This window comes from Phaethon aethereus, assembly GCF_964289735.1.
Source record: "Phaethon aethereus genome assembly, chromosome: 3".
In the NCBI taxonomy this organism is placed as follows: Eukaryota; Metazoa; Chordata; class Aves; order Phaethontiformes; family Phaethontidae; genus Phaethon; species Phaethon aethereus.
Window position 1 is genome coordinate 64,185,181 of NC_138576.1, and position 15,197 is coordinate 64,200,377.

The 15,197-nt window shown below is 43.2% G+C and overlaps 1 protein-coding gene across 1 annotated transcript; it reads right to left on the minus strand.

Annotated features, from left to right (window-relative positions):
* Positions 1-13,884: 13,884 nt before the first annotated feature.
* Positions 13,885-15,197, minus strand: LOC309403029 (trace amine-associated receptor 5-like; the record flags this gene model as incomplete). Its single annotated transcript, XM_081997018.1, is given in 7 exon segments — positions 13,885-14,027; positions 14,030-14,075; positions 14,077-14,243; positions 14,246-14,293; positions 14,296-14,619; positions 14,622-14,720; positions 14,723-15,197. Coding segments are annotated over 7 exon segments (1,005 nt in total). The 5' UTR covers positions 14,901-15,197.

Consider the following 15,197-nt stretch of genomic DNA (forward strand, 5'->3'; position numbering starts at 1 on the left):
TAATACACACAGCTTAAGATCTGCAATTACTCTACAGCAGCTACATCATAGAAACTACACACTTTGTCAAACTTCTTACATATTTTCCCCACTGTAAGCAAAGAAAATGTATGCATTTTCATTTGTTGCCGTTCCAGAAAAAGAGCTGTACATTTAAATCTGTCAATGCCAAATCCTCTGATGAATTATGTCCCAAAACAATTATATGGTTATTTCCATATCGTGAATCACCCACCCCACCAACAAAACCTAGCATGTATAAACCACAGGAAAAAAATCCAGCAGATATCACACAAGATATCAGAATGAAGGCAGCACTCAATTACCTTGAAACACCAGTCATTTGTACCAATTCCAGTTTTTGTTGTAATCTAGTTTCATCTGAATTCTACAAATTGCCACTTTATCCTGTTTCAGCTACTGCGTTTCTTAATATGAACTCATTTTTTCAACAACTTGAGTATACAAAAACATTTTCAGGGGTGTTTTTTGCACCCTTAAGATATGAACTATCATATCTTATCTAAAAAGGTCAAAATCTGACAACACAAATACACTTGCCCTAAAAGCACACATATACAATCATGCAGCACGTAACTACTAGAGATGTCTTAGCCTGCTTTCCATCCATAGAGACCAAATTTCAGCACAAGCTTGAAGATACTCTACATCTAAATTAACAAGACATAGTTTAGGATACACACACAAGTCAGTACTGGCATTTTATCTGTTCTCCAACGAGAACACAGACTAATCAAGCATACGTGCATCCAACACAATACCACAGTTTCATCCAGGCTGTGCTTAGTCTTAACTTTATCCTTTCCATTCTCCTGCACATCACCTTTCAGGTTCAACATTTTAACCTCACCAGTTCCCCGCACTTCCACTGTTCAACCCAAACCACGTGCCTTCCAAGCAATGTCCTCTTCTCCTAGCCTGTCAGCTTCTGGTTAACAGACACTGCTAAAACTCAACTTCACGGAGAGAGAGAAAGCACATTTAAATGTTTAAACAGAGAAGAAGGAAATGAAAAGGCCGACTGATTTGTCAAGTGTGGTACCAGCTGTGCTACAGCTTGCAAACTCAAGTCCTTATGAACTTTTTAAAAACAACAAAACAACAGTCCTTGTTGCCAAATATATTTTTTTTCCACCTTTGGAAATGCCTGTATTAATACAATGCAGCGACACCCTAGTTGTTTTCAAACGTGACTGTTTTCACGTCTCTATGATATAAAATGATCTCCAGTGAAGCTGCCAAGACATTGCACTGGTCAGACCCATCCCACCAGAACTTCAGCAGAGGAGGGAAGGTTCATCCCTGCTGCCCTGCAGGTTACATGACCTGTGCTGAATGAACAAGCTACTGCTACCATGAAGACAAACCCTGCATGATTTTGAAATGTCTGCTGCACCAGAGCCCCAAACCCTGCTTGGAGCCTTCAGGCCCTGAAGTGTCCCCTAGTAATGAACAACCTGACTGCAGAGGAGGCGACAGAGAGTGTATTTGCGCTCTTCTACTTGCTGCACAACTGCCCGCAAGTCATGCTAGCTTTCTGTAGTATTGTTTCCTGTCTTTGTCTGTACCACATGCAGATTAAAGTTATTTTGGGTCACAGACTGAAGTCTGAAGTCAGCCAGCCAGCCTAAATCCTACTTACCTGGTCCCAGACTGGCATAACAACCCTTGATCTTTTTGGAAACTCTAGGCAATATTGCATTGAATTTGTACTGCAAGACAAAATCCATGCAAACTTTATAGCGAATAAATGGCTCTATGCCTTTGTGTATTGACTAAGTAAGGAAATTCTATCAGTTTAGCAGAGAATATAATTGTAGGCATAAAGCTCAAAGAAACCACCTAAAGTAAGTTAGTTTTAAAAATAAGATTTCTCAGAACTGTTGATGTTGTTTGTTTCTTTTAAAAGTTATCACTATTTCTAGACACATTAGTAGCGTGCTAACTACAATGCTAGCACTAGCTAAAAACACTTTTTAGTTAAATATTGTATGTTAAATTTAATGATAAAAGTTAAGCATTCAAATGCAGCAGAAGAGACAGCAAGAGACCAAATTACCTTGTGTAGAAAGGCTACAGAACTAACTGAAATAGTCCTTCACAATTGTTTTTTAGTCCCTTCATATTTGTATTCACCAGACAGCTGCCTGTAACCCTGTTCTCAGCAGCAGCATTACAGTCAAGAGGTATACACAGAATATTTCATCCAAGTCTTGACAAAAGCACTGATTGACTTTCCTTTTTGTCTTGAAAATTTTTAGGTAACCATACGTATCTTTAAACAAGTTACACTGCACTATACTGACAAATGTACAGATTGTACAATACCCATAACTGAGCTTTTCATCTTTCTAGCTACATAGTTGGGCAGCCAAACACAACACATAATGAGCGGATATTCAGAGGATAGATTGCAAAGTCCACAGGATATAGTGTAGACAAAAAGCTAAACATGTAGATCTCTCTGATTGTTGATACAATTCTTTGTATCAACACACATATTTAATCGAGAGTTATAGTAAAATTGTAGGATAGCAGTGTAAATCCACAGCCATTTTACTCCATACAAATTCTTCCACTAGCAGTGCTATTCCCGAGAATATTAATAACACAGATTGGTGACAGGGTAAGCTATTGGTCTGGGGAACAGTCAGAAGAAGAGGTAAGAGGTCAGCCATCAGCTCTCATCACTTCCTGGTCTTCAACACGAACTCCCCAAGTCAAGAAAAAACAAACTGAACGGCCCAAAGACAAGGAAAATTTTGTATTTGTTTACTATTATTTTTTAAATGGGAAGTGTGAACTTCTTCCTCATTCTCGTTCTCACAGCAACACAAGCATCTGAACTGAACAAACACCTTACCTTCGCTCACACACCCTTCACTCATTAGCACTGAGGTATTCAAACTCCTCTGAAAACACAGATAGCTGAGCCCTTGGGAAGTCAAACGGGAGTCTTGCTAATGGCTTTGACAAGGTCAGGGTTTCAACCACCATAAAACAAAACAGACGTGTGCACCAAGCATTTCCTTCCATACCAAGGTGACAGGAGCATTCATCAAGACTGAATTTCCATAGAAATTACCCCCTTTCACTTCCACAACATTTACCTACTTCACCATGACGTATTTTGGCATTATTGCCTGCATAACTTTTTAAATGGGGAAGTTAATAACCTGGTGCAGTTAAAGGAAGTACACTTTGCATTCAAACTGGAACAGAGCTGCATCTGTGGTAGTCTTCAGTTCCCCTAAAAGTTTCGGTCGGGCATGGGCATTTGATTGTACCTTTTATCTTCTGCTCACCATCTCTGTCTTTGAATGGGAGCATACCTAGTGGCACCTTAGCTTGTCAAGTTACTGAAAAAAGTCTGAAAAACTGAGTCTACTGGCACAAATGAAATAAAGAATCAGAAGACTTCAACACTCACTGAAGCAACACCTCTCTGTGCATACTAGAAGTTTAAGGAATTCGAAAGCTTGCTACATATTTTTCCTAATTTCTGCATTAACTGGTTCCTGCATCACACTGTCACTGCATGCCCAAGTGAAAAATGAACCTTAGCATTAACCTGTTTTCTAGAAAGGTGTTTGTCAGGCATGGAAAAAAAGCTGCTTTTCCCTTGGTTATTTCCAGTCAGATTACTGCTGAACGCAGAGACAAGAAAGTGGGACCTCCCACCAGTTATTTCTAAATAATGGCTCCTCAGTGCCGTTCTTGCAAGCTTCATCAGGACAAAACGATGTGACGTGACAAGCGCAGCACGTGTTAGATCTAAGCAGCAGTCACGTGAATATTTTGTAGGCTCCAGTCAACTAAAGTCAATAAGCACCTAGTCTATTTAAAACAAAGCAATGTTTTAGCATCAGGATGTAGAAATGTTTACATGGATCCTTAACTTTCAGAAAGCAAAAAGTAAGTGCTGCATTCCATGGAAATGCTTGAAAAATTAAATCTATAGGATTTAATGCCTTTAAATATCCAGAGACAAGTCTTTGGGCTTTCTTGTATGTGATTTTTTTTTTTTTTCTAAATAAAGGTCACAGAAACAAAACTTCTCCCAAACGACTCCTAAATGTGACTTCCTTTGTAAACTATTGTCAAAAAAAAGTGCAAATTCCTTCAAGCAGGGTGAAAACACAGGCAAAAATTACAAACTGCAGAAAGATTTTGGAAAAAAAAAAATTGCAGCCAGTCACAATGTTAGATACAGAAAATTTGTATCATGGTAACAGCCATGATTAGTAAGATTTCCACAACATAACATTGCTCATTCTATTTCACCTCAGCAGGATTTACCACCCAAGTACTGAGATGAGACAAGGTGCACCTGTGGAGTGACTCTGGCACCTACCTAAGGCAATCTAAAACACATTACCATCTTCAGACAGCATCTGCTGCTGACTTTAGCAGTAACTTTGCAGCAGGTAAAATTATCTTTAAAAAAAAAAAAAAAAGGGTCTTGGAATAAAGGGCAGACTGTACGCTGTTAGATACGTACTCCCTGCTACAGAACCTGAGGGATTCTCATAATCGACTCATAGCAACTGACTTAGTAATATACAGGTAAGCATTAAATCTGTCACTATTTTCTGTAGTGGGGATAAGGGAGGTTAAGTTTGTTTCTGGATTTATTATTTTCTCCCCTTACACTTAGGCTAAAATATTTAGAGATAGAGACCATTATTTTCCACTTTGTACTTTTATATCTCCTAATGTGCTGGAATCCCGGACCACAAAGGCCGGGGGCTTCCATAATACAAAACCAACTATGGAGCATAATAAACATGCAAACAAAATAGCAGTGAAATTAATTCCTTCCTGCCTTCTTAAAAAAAAAAAAAAGTAGTTTCCAAGTTTTCTTTTATCATCTAGTTTCAGGTAGAAGTCAAACTTAAATATATATTGGGTAGGGAAAAGCAAGCAGAATTTATTAAAAGCTTTTTGCTCTAACACAGCAACACTAACATGAAAGATGTCAAAAGGTAATTTTCTATTCCACTCTCCCCAATTCCCTCAGCCTTGCCACATTAGTCATGCTGAAACATGCCAAAACCAGCTTACATCGTGTAACGGCTAGAAGTTTGGGGTTTTTTTACAAATAAAAGAAATATTATTAGATTGTGCCACTGGTCAGTGTTTTAGTCATTTTCCCCACAAACGATTCTGTCCAACAAAGATGTAATTTAAAGCAGTGGTATTCAGAACTGCCCAGTGCGGAAAACTAAATTATGGAAGCCTGAAATACTATTAGGCCTAATGCATCACCAATGCTCAGCATATATGGCTAAAAGAAGAATATGCTTATCATTGCCCAATTCATCCACACCAATATTTATAATGAAATAGGTGAACAAAGCATGTAACTTTCACAAGCCTAACAGAACATATTAGTTCTCGGGGAAATGCCTTAAGAAAGGGGATTATGTTTCCTAGGAGTGCACAAAGCATTTAGAGGCCTGATGATGAAGCAGGAATAGGAAAATGAACACTGGGTACTGGAACCATTGGGGAGGGGAGGGAATGGGGAAGGCTGAAAACGGACCTGAGATGACTGTTTCGAAGTGCCAAGTTTCTTGTGCTGCTGGCAGACAAACAACATCTCATGGGAAAACGATGATGGACCAGAACCACAGGACATCTAGCACGCTACATGTTCTCACCCAAATCTCCCTAAAGACAGCTTGTTCACTTTGAACCAAGTGCTCAGATCAAATAAACCAAGGGAGAAACTATCTTTGCACAAAATACAACTGCACTGGATGCTGAGTCTCCCTCAGGCCTGCCAGGGTGCCAATGACTACATATAGCTCATGGTCTCTTTTTTTCTTCCCCTCACCCCGCAAAGAGTTCAACTTCAGTGTAAGCCACCAAGAAGAGTGCTACTTAATACTCTGATATAAGACTACAAGAGATGTCTTCATAAAGAGAACACAGTTTATAACAATGCCACCGTTTAGCATCACATTCTTCTAATTTTAACATAATAACTTTTTTTTCCCCTTCTCTTTTCTATTAACAACACCTGCAGAAAACCCCAAGCTCCAGGCAGAAGGGCTGTGCTGCTGGTAAAACATGCCTGGACGATGATCGGTCAGGAGGGCTCCGCTCACCCTGCCGTCATGGCTCTCGGCTTGTTCATTAGTGGAGGGGGTCACCACACATCAGCGCATCACTTCTGGCAATAAGCATGCTGGGATTTTATCACTGAGCTTCAATTAAGAAGCAGTGCCTTGCATTTCACGCAAAGCGGAGCAAAACCTTCCACTTCCTTCTACAGTTTCAAGAAGTACCCACTGCTGATGCGGTGGCAAGTGGTTCACCAGGAAAGCAGTGATAATGTCAGGCCAGGGGCCTGACGCGCCAGGCCTGGGCTCGCTATTTACATAGGTGATTTCGATAATCTCCCTTCCTCCTGCTGACATGCCTTGCTCACCTCGGATCTGGAATAGCACGGAGAGCGTTTCATTACAGTGAAGGTGACCATCCTACCCTACAAGTCGACATCAGCGGCTGCAAAACATCAGCTGGAGGCCCCGGGTCTCTCCTTGGCACATCACGGGCAGCGTCAAGCCCCAAGCCATGACACCAGGGGGATGTCACGGGGAGGGAGTGGGGGGGAGGGGAGGGTGGTGGTGACACAACCGACCGCACTCCCAAAACCGCGCCCTCCCTCCCCCCCCGCGGCCCCGGCCCTACCCACCCCACCGATGACCGTGGCTCGGTCACCCCCCTCCCTCCCACAGCCTCCCCGCTCGCCCCGGCCAGGCGGCAGCGCCGCGCCGGGGAGGACAGCCCCGACCCCAGCGAGGGCCCGCGGGGCACTGCGGCGCCGGCCCGCTGCGGCCCTTCCCGCTGCCCTCTGACAGGCTCCCCCGGCCTAGCACCCCTTCCCGGCTGGCCGGACACCGCCCTGCCCGCCCCTTCCTCCAGCGCCCCAGCAGAGCTCCCGCTGCTCTTACCCAGCCCCGGCGAACCTGCTCCCACCGGGCGCGGCGGGCGGCGGCGGCAGGGCGGGGAGCGGCGAGGAGCTGCGGACAGGCCCCGGCCCGGCCCGGCCCGGCCCGCCGTGACGGCGGAGGCGTGGGGAGGCGGGACCGCGGCGCTTGCCCCTCCCGGCGGGCTGAGCGGGGCGGGGCGGGTGCCGCCCTTGATAGGCCCCGGCCACTGCCAAGGGCAGGGAGGGGGCCCAGGGCACTCACCTAAATGTGTATGTATGTATGTGTGTGTGTGTGTGTGTGTGTATATATATATATATATATACACACACACGCGCGCGCGAGCACACACACATACTTCTATGTATGTATGTATGTATGTAAAGGTGCCTTTAAACGAAGAGATTTCCAATATTTAGCCGAGAGAGGGGCAAATGACGCCACGAACAACGGAAGAGGAAGGGTGCGTTCACATGGCTGCCGGCGCCGGCCTCGGTGTGTCGGAGGAGCCGGCCACGCCTGGCTGCGACGGCAGCGGCAGCAGCAGCCGCGGCGCCGGCAGCAGAGGCGTGAGGAAACCCGCTCTCCCCTCTTCCCAGCTACCAGGGAAGGAGCGCTCGCGGAGCCCGGAGGCCGCCTGCGTAGCAGCTGGGGCGCTTCGGCATCCTCCGCAGCGCGTCACAGGGGAAATAGTGGGGCTAGACGGTCGCCGGGGCCCTGGGGCTGGGCCGCTTCACCGGCAGGGCCCGCCTGTGCGTGCTGGGAACGCTGGCTCCTCCGCAAAGCCCAGCCTTGGCGCGGGGAGCTGCGGGAGGTGGGAAGCGCAAGTTTGCGTCTGCCTCGGCATAGATCTCAGTCATCGCTAAGTTTCAGAAATAACGAGAGAATTGGAAACCTTAATAACATCCTAACCAAATAACACTGACAAGACAAGTCCAATAAACTGCCAGCACAATACAGTGAAGTTAAAGGCCTGAAGCGGACAGACTACCCTTCACATAGGGAGTTCTTGACGTGGCTCAAAGCGTGCTGAATGGAGAGACAACTTCGGGACTTGAAGTATGCCTACATATAGTGCGTATGTTAAATGATCCTTGGAAATGTCCTTTTCTCACTTTCACAAATTGTTAAGGAAAAAACATTCTGATATGCCTATTTTCCTACGGGAATGCTGTGTACATCTTCATTCTAGTTTTAAGAGGCTATTTTGATTAGCAGTGATTTTAGCGCTGCTACACGCTCAGGTGTTTGCCCCCGTGCTGTGGACATACTGAAGCTGATCCAAGGTGATCCCACTAGACGGTATGAGAGCATAATGCACGTCCCTTCTGAATTAAGGCCTCGCCTTGATTTTATCTCCAAGTGTCTGTCATATAAACTCTATTGACTGAGCCTGATCACTCTTACTTCATAAAGCTTCAGCTGAGCTCACTGCCAGTTTTTCTCCAGAAAACAATGCATCTTTTGCTATCTGATTTCAAATATGTACTTCCAATTAAAAATGTTGAGAAGTGGCCCTTTGTCAGTGACAATACCTTATGTAGAGGTCACTGTGTGGTTACTTTTTTTTGGAGCTTGGAGGTAATTCACAGTCATCACTGATCAATGCTCATTCTCGTGCTATGGAAAAGAGGTATCTGAACACTTTCCTGGATGTTTTATGAATAAAATGCTGGTGCTTACCTGCTGTTAGCTCACTTATCATCAGCATCCACTTTTTATTGTTCAATAACTAACAATCTTTGTGATATGATGCTTTAAAGTAACCGGTTGTAGAGCAAAGATACCGCAGCCTGGGAGGAAAAGCTGGATCATAAACCAAACTTTTCATTAAAATGTTGTCCATACTATGAAAGTATTTAAACGGTCTCTTTAATCATATGCAAAAATTATGAAGATACAGTTAAGAGACCAGCCAGAAAGTCCTATTTATTGATCAGATACTGCTAAGAACACGGTATGTCCTCAGAAGATTTTTGTTAACTGCGATAGAAAAGCCATTGGCTGGGGGAAGGTGCTCTGTTTCACCCTTTTATCTAAAACAGGAGGATTCCTTCGGTTTCTGCATGCTTTCCTTTGCTAGCAAATAACCATGTTTTCAATGGTGTGTAATCCATGGACAGGAGTTGTAAAGAAGCTGTCTCTAAGTGTTATTGTCAGAGGTGCTGAAGAGGAGTGCTGCTACACTATTCTGTCTCTAAGCTCGTTTAATTGGCTTATTTCTAGAGCTCCCGCACCAGTGTTACCCGGGGTTTGAGTTCAGAATCATCTTACGGACCTTTCCTGTTGCTTTTGAAGCATGATCAGATTTCAGTTGATTAAATGAAGCAGGAAAACTCTGAGAAAAGAAAGGGGGAAATGTTGAGACCCTGCTACGCATAGGTAGAGCGCACCATGAAGGATGCTCTGGATATTCACTAACTGAAAATCAGAGTATGTGCCATTGGTGTTCCTGTTGGTGTATGTAAACCTGAGCTAAAAGGGATGTCACTTCAAACACGCGCTGTTTCAGGATCTGTATTCAGTATGGTATCTGCTGTTTGAAAGAGTTGGAAATTAAACCAAAAGCAGCACAATGTGATTTTGAAAGGGCACACCTTCCTCCTAGCCCAGTATCCAAATCTGCTCCACCTTCCTGATGCTCTATTTTTGCCTCCCACCTCCCTCTCCTGCCCTGGCACCGAACTGGCAGGCGCACGGGCCCAGCAGGGTGGGTGGCACAAGTTTTGGGGCTGCCGGTGACAGCTCCCCATGCCTAAATGGTGCATGATGAAATGAGAGGGAAGCTGCCCAACCCTGTCCTCGTATTCCTGATGAGTGTCCTCTTTCCAAGGCATGAGCGGTTGCCTAAGTAAGTGGTGTGCAATTTACCTTATGGGCAAATTTAATTCTCTGCTATCGCATTTCACTAACTTTAGCTAGGAAGAGCAATGCTGCCAGTATTCGCTACCGATGGCAAACTGCCTGGCAGAGCTTCCCAGGTGGCTGTTACTGATGCATTCCACCAGCTGGAAGAATTCCTGCTATTGTTGTTGTCATCTCCATTTGCTAATTTAATTAAAACATCCAGTCCAGAACCTGAAATGAGATTAGGTTTCTATTACACCCAATGCTGTACAAAATTATGATGGATGATGGTTTCCAGCTTAAGCAACCTTATGGGTGAATTATACTGCAGAATGGCCTGTAAAACCCATTTGTTCAAAAAGACTGTATTGATCATTTGCATGTTATTTAGGCTGGTACATGCTTTCCAGCAGCAGTAATTAGCATGATAGCATACATTTTAAATAAACAGAGAAGAGTTCTGTTCCAAACATTGATAATGTTTCCTAAAAAAAAAAAAAGGAAGGTTTACTGGCAACTTCTTTTCAAAAATTTCTTTGCCTTTCTCTTTAATTTTCAAAGATCATAATATAATTTCATCTGCACTAGTGAAATGAGATGACATTATTATTTCAAAGCCCAGTCTTTAATTAAGAAGTACCTGCAAATATATAATCTTTCTAACTTCATCCAGACCATTTTAGAATGATGAAGAGTTCTAAGGGGCATAAAATTAAGTGTCAATATTTTCTTCAAACAAACAAACACAAACCTACAGAAGGAAATACATTAAAAAGAATAAAATTTACTTTGAGGTCAGCAGCTAGCTCTGATAGAATCCAATAGATTGTCATTCTGAAAATGAGGTCATTGCTGAGCAATCAATCTTCATCTTTTTACACCTCCTCCTCCTCCTTTTACAATTCATAATTGCCTTCATTCTTTTTGATACCATGGAGGAAAAAAAAAAACACACACAAAAGGATCCTGACAGAATATGGCTGTGTAAACCAAACAGATGTCAAAGGCAAGGGGACAGAGGGGGAGTTACAAAGGTGAGGAAAGCATCACTTATTGATAGTTGCAAAATGCAGTGTCAGAAAATCGGGAAAGCGATCGTGGCTACTCACAGAGTTTTAGGAGCTTTTCCTTCTCACTTGTTTGCTCTGCCACTGTCACTGTACACATCAGTACCCTGGGTTCTGCGTTTTCCTTTAGCCATCATTCCAGCCTGCTGTTTAGCCAAAAAGGAGATCTAGCAACAATCACCCATTGTTATGGCATAGTCCTTATACTGCAGCATAGATGGTGGTAACCCATTGAGGGAATAAGGCTCATCCACTTCCACAGAAGAAAAAAAGCCTATAAAGACAGCTCATGCAACGGGACTCAAAAAGGAAGCAGCCAGTTGAATATATTCATGGCATATACCCCTCTGTAATCTGTTGAGGACTGGTAGAAAATACCTCAAAAAGCAACTAGAAACTCAGTGGAAATTTCCTTTCGCTATTGCTTTGGCTGCAGTGAGTTCAGAGCAAAAGGTGTCAAAGAAAGATGTTGTTAAGATGCCCCTAGGACATGACTGTGAGCCTTGCAGTTTTCTACATAGCTAAATGTCTAAACTTCCACTATATCCCTTGCTTAAGCTCGATTCCCTGCAGGTTGGTATCTAGTGCCATTTTAGATGCCCAGATGTGTCTCCCTGGTTCTCAGCTGCTGCATCATTGGTGCTGAATGCTAGCCCCATGTAGACTTCTCGGGTTCCCTAAGGCACCTTGGGTGGCACTGGGCAAATGATTCATATCCTAAATATCCACTGACTACAGCCTGAGTTTAAACAGCCATTCTGGCTGTAGCTATAATCAGTGCCTAGACATTTACCATAATTATAAACACCTACCCATACACATTAAATTTAAGAGTCTTAATCTTGAAACTCATCCCACAGTCTAGATCTTTCAAGATGTACCATATCTTTCCTATATGTTTCTATGGTAATTTGGCACCTGAGTTTTTCTAAGAATCCGATTCTCCCTTTCACTCTTTAGCCTGGTCCCTGGGTTTGGTACCCTTATAGAAAGTCTGCAGCTGTTACGCAGTAGGGGTCAGATTTTTACCTTCTGCTACACATGAGTAGACAGAAGAACAGTAGAAGAAGCCTTGTCTTCTGTCCTAAGAAACAATTAATATAGCAAACTGGGGGTATATCAGACACTGGGAGAATGAAGTGAGATTGAATGACACTCCAGCTATAGGTATAAGGCTTCATAAATGTCTCAGTTTAAAACCACGAAGACTTTATGGTCACTTTCTATTCAGGACATCCCTGAAAATAACACATAACCCCTCTTTCTCTTCTCCTTCCTCCAGACATACGTTCGTTTAATTATTTTGAATACCGGTATTTTTTTGGACTGGGGCCTTAAGGTTGTGGACAAAACCAAAAGGAGTTTGAGATAAACAGATGGCAGAAGAGATTACAACACCCCGAAGCTGTAGCTCATTTGTACTAGTAGAGGAAACTGTCCTTGCCATGCAAAAAACATAATGATAAGATAAAAAAGAGGCAAAAGAGTTTTACCATTTAGTTTATTGCATACATTAAGATATGCAGCTGCTACAACAATCACTGTATTGCACTGTTTTCCTACAGAATATCTGCTGTGCGATTCCTTTCTTTTGTTCTTACACAGGTAGGGCCTGATTCAATTGCCTGCTGCATGTAGTGAAAAATTGACGACACTTTTCAGTAGGCTATGGGACATCTGCTGGTCTCTTACTGTTAGTTACATGCTTTCTGTAGCTGGTCCCTTGGTGGTTTTCACTCAGAAAATATGCATCTGACTATAGGGTGGAATGACTTCAAACCTAGTAATAGTTTTACATACCATTAACAGAAAAAGAAGGCAAAATTATTAGAGTTGTTATTTGGCTACTCGTTAATTTTGTATAAAGAGTTACTACTGTTTAATACTTTTTTTTTCCTGTTAAAATTTTCATAATAGTGAGGTAGAAAATAACTCCCTTATGAATAGTAATTTTACCATGCAGCTTACTGCTGAACAGAGATCTCAACTCATCAGCACCTATAGTTTCAAAATTGACCTTGTGAAAGCACGTAGACATAGCTGGAGAAAACTGAGAACCTACACTGACATTTTTGCTCAGCCCAAGTGTGCAAGCATATGTTATGTCTGCAGGGAGACCTACTCATTTCTTTGGAAACAAGCAAACAAAAGAGCATGTGGAATCTCAGGATTGTCAGGGAAAAGAGAATAAAAGAACAAAACATAAAACATCATAACACCTATGGAGTTACTGGTTGGAGTAGCCAGTGCAGTTCCTGTCCTCCCTCTTCCCCCTTCTTCTAACTCCCTTTATGCAATAGGAGTAGAAAAGATATGGAGCAAACCAAAAGGGGTGTTCAAAGGTATGGAGCAGCCTCCTTGCACACACAGGTCAATCAGGCAAAGATTCCATGGCTTTCAATAGGCACTACTGAGGAATTCAGGATAGTATCTCCCATATGTAGCCTTTGGCTCAGGGGCATGTACCTGGGGGCTAGAAAAAAAATGTAAAAAATATCGGTATAACCTTCCTTTCTCCTCTACTGTTAGCCATTAGTTTAGGTAGATATCTGATCTCACCTGTGGTTGCATCCTTATGCCGTTTTGTATTTAAAAACTGACATACACTCTATGTATATCTATGTAACTTTGTAAATCAGCACCACCTGCTCTGTGCAAAAATAAGACGATTGCCTGTGAAGAAAGTCTCTTCAGAAACAGACAGCAACTACTTCATGATACCCGAGGAATAGTACGGACAGGGTCCTCTTTGGAGCTGATTGCAGTCAATTTTCAAATGCTTGTCGGCATCACATAACAAATGCAAGACTTTAATAAGGTATATGCTTACCTAATAAAGTGAGTCACAGAATGGCGTGCCTATTTAAACTGGAGATCTACCTAAGCTGCCTGTTTTTAAAAAAATAGAAAATAAGAAAAGAAATACTAGTTAAGTTGATGTTGAAGAATATTAATGAGAAATGCTATGATATAGCCTACAATATTTTCTACAGTGCATGTGAAGGCTTTGGTCATTCCTGGTACAAGTCTATTGTAGATGTCCTGGAACAAAAGACCCCACGAGTTAAGACTAGTTTCACAGCTTTCCTGAACCAATGGTAGGAAAATACATAGATCAAGGGATTACAAGCAGAATTGAAGTAAGCAAACCAATTAGGATGTCAAACAGAACGGGGAGGGTAATGAAATCCAGAAGACTTGTGTACTATGGTGTCAATAGTGAAGGGCAACCAGCACAGGAGGTAGACTCCTACAGCTACCCCAAGAGTCTTTGCTGCTTTCCTTTCACTCTTGGATGCTCCTACGTGTGGCTGAGAACCGATACTCCTACTCATGTTGTTTATCAGCCTGGCTTGCTTGTTAGCCACAGAAATATTTTTACATACAAAACTATTATTACGAGCCAAGGGAAGAAGAATACCACCCCCAGAGCTTGTTGAAGGGCAGCTGACAGCTACCAACACAGGGCACATCTCGCCAAAAATGGCCTAGTCCTTCTGCAATTGCTTTAGTGTAGAGGAAGACAGAGGTATAAGCCATAGGCACTGCCCACCCCACCCCAATGTAAATGCAGGCCACTCTTACAGTGAACTTGGTGGGGTAGAGCAAAGGGTCACAGATGGCACAGTGCCGATCAATGGAAATGAAACACAGGTGAAATACGGAGGTCAAGCAAAAGAGCGTGTCCAGAAAGGTGTGCAGCCTGCAGAAGTTGTCTCCAAAAAACCAGCAGCTCTCTACGAGGGGATGGTGCTGAAGGGCAGCATGGTCAGCCCCAAGAGCAGGTCAGCAAGGGCGAGGGAGAGGAGCAAGCGGTTGGTGGGGGTGTGCAGGGCTTTGAAATGGGAACAATGGCAATGACAAGCAGGTTTCCGAGCACCGTGATCAGGGTGCCCAAGGCACAGGCCAGGTAAATGGTTAGCTGGACCCCAAAGGGGTGTAAGGTCCTGTAGCAGGAGCCGTTCACCTTGTAGCACAAGGTGACGAGCATCCCCTCCTCAGCACTGGGGCCCTGGGCTGAGCTCATGCCAGCCTGCCCACGTCCCACTGTCTCCCCCGGCTCTGCCACAAGCCTGGAAAAGGATTCACCTTCCAGCAGAGGTGCCAAATGTCTGACCTGAAAAAAAGGTTAAAGAAAAGGCAGGTGAGAAGGAGAGATGTATTTTAATCACATACTTTTATTAAAGCCATCAGACAGTTTCCATATTCCAAGCAAAAAAAAAAAAAAAAGAACCCGAGTTATCTGTTTTATATGTATTGAAATAAAGCAGCTCCAGATCATTGTATTCAATTTTTGTGGCATCATTTTTGATATTATATTTTG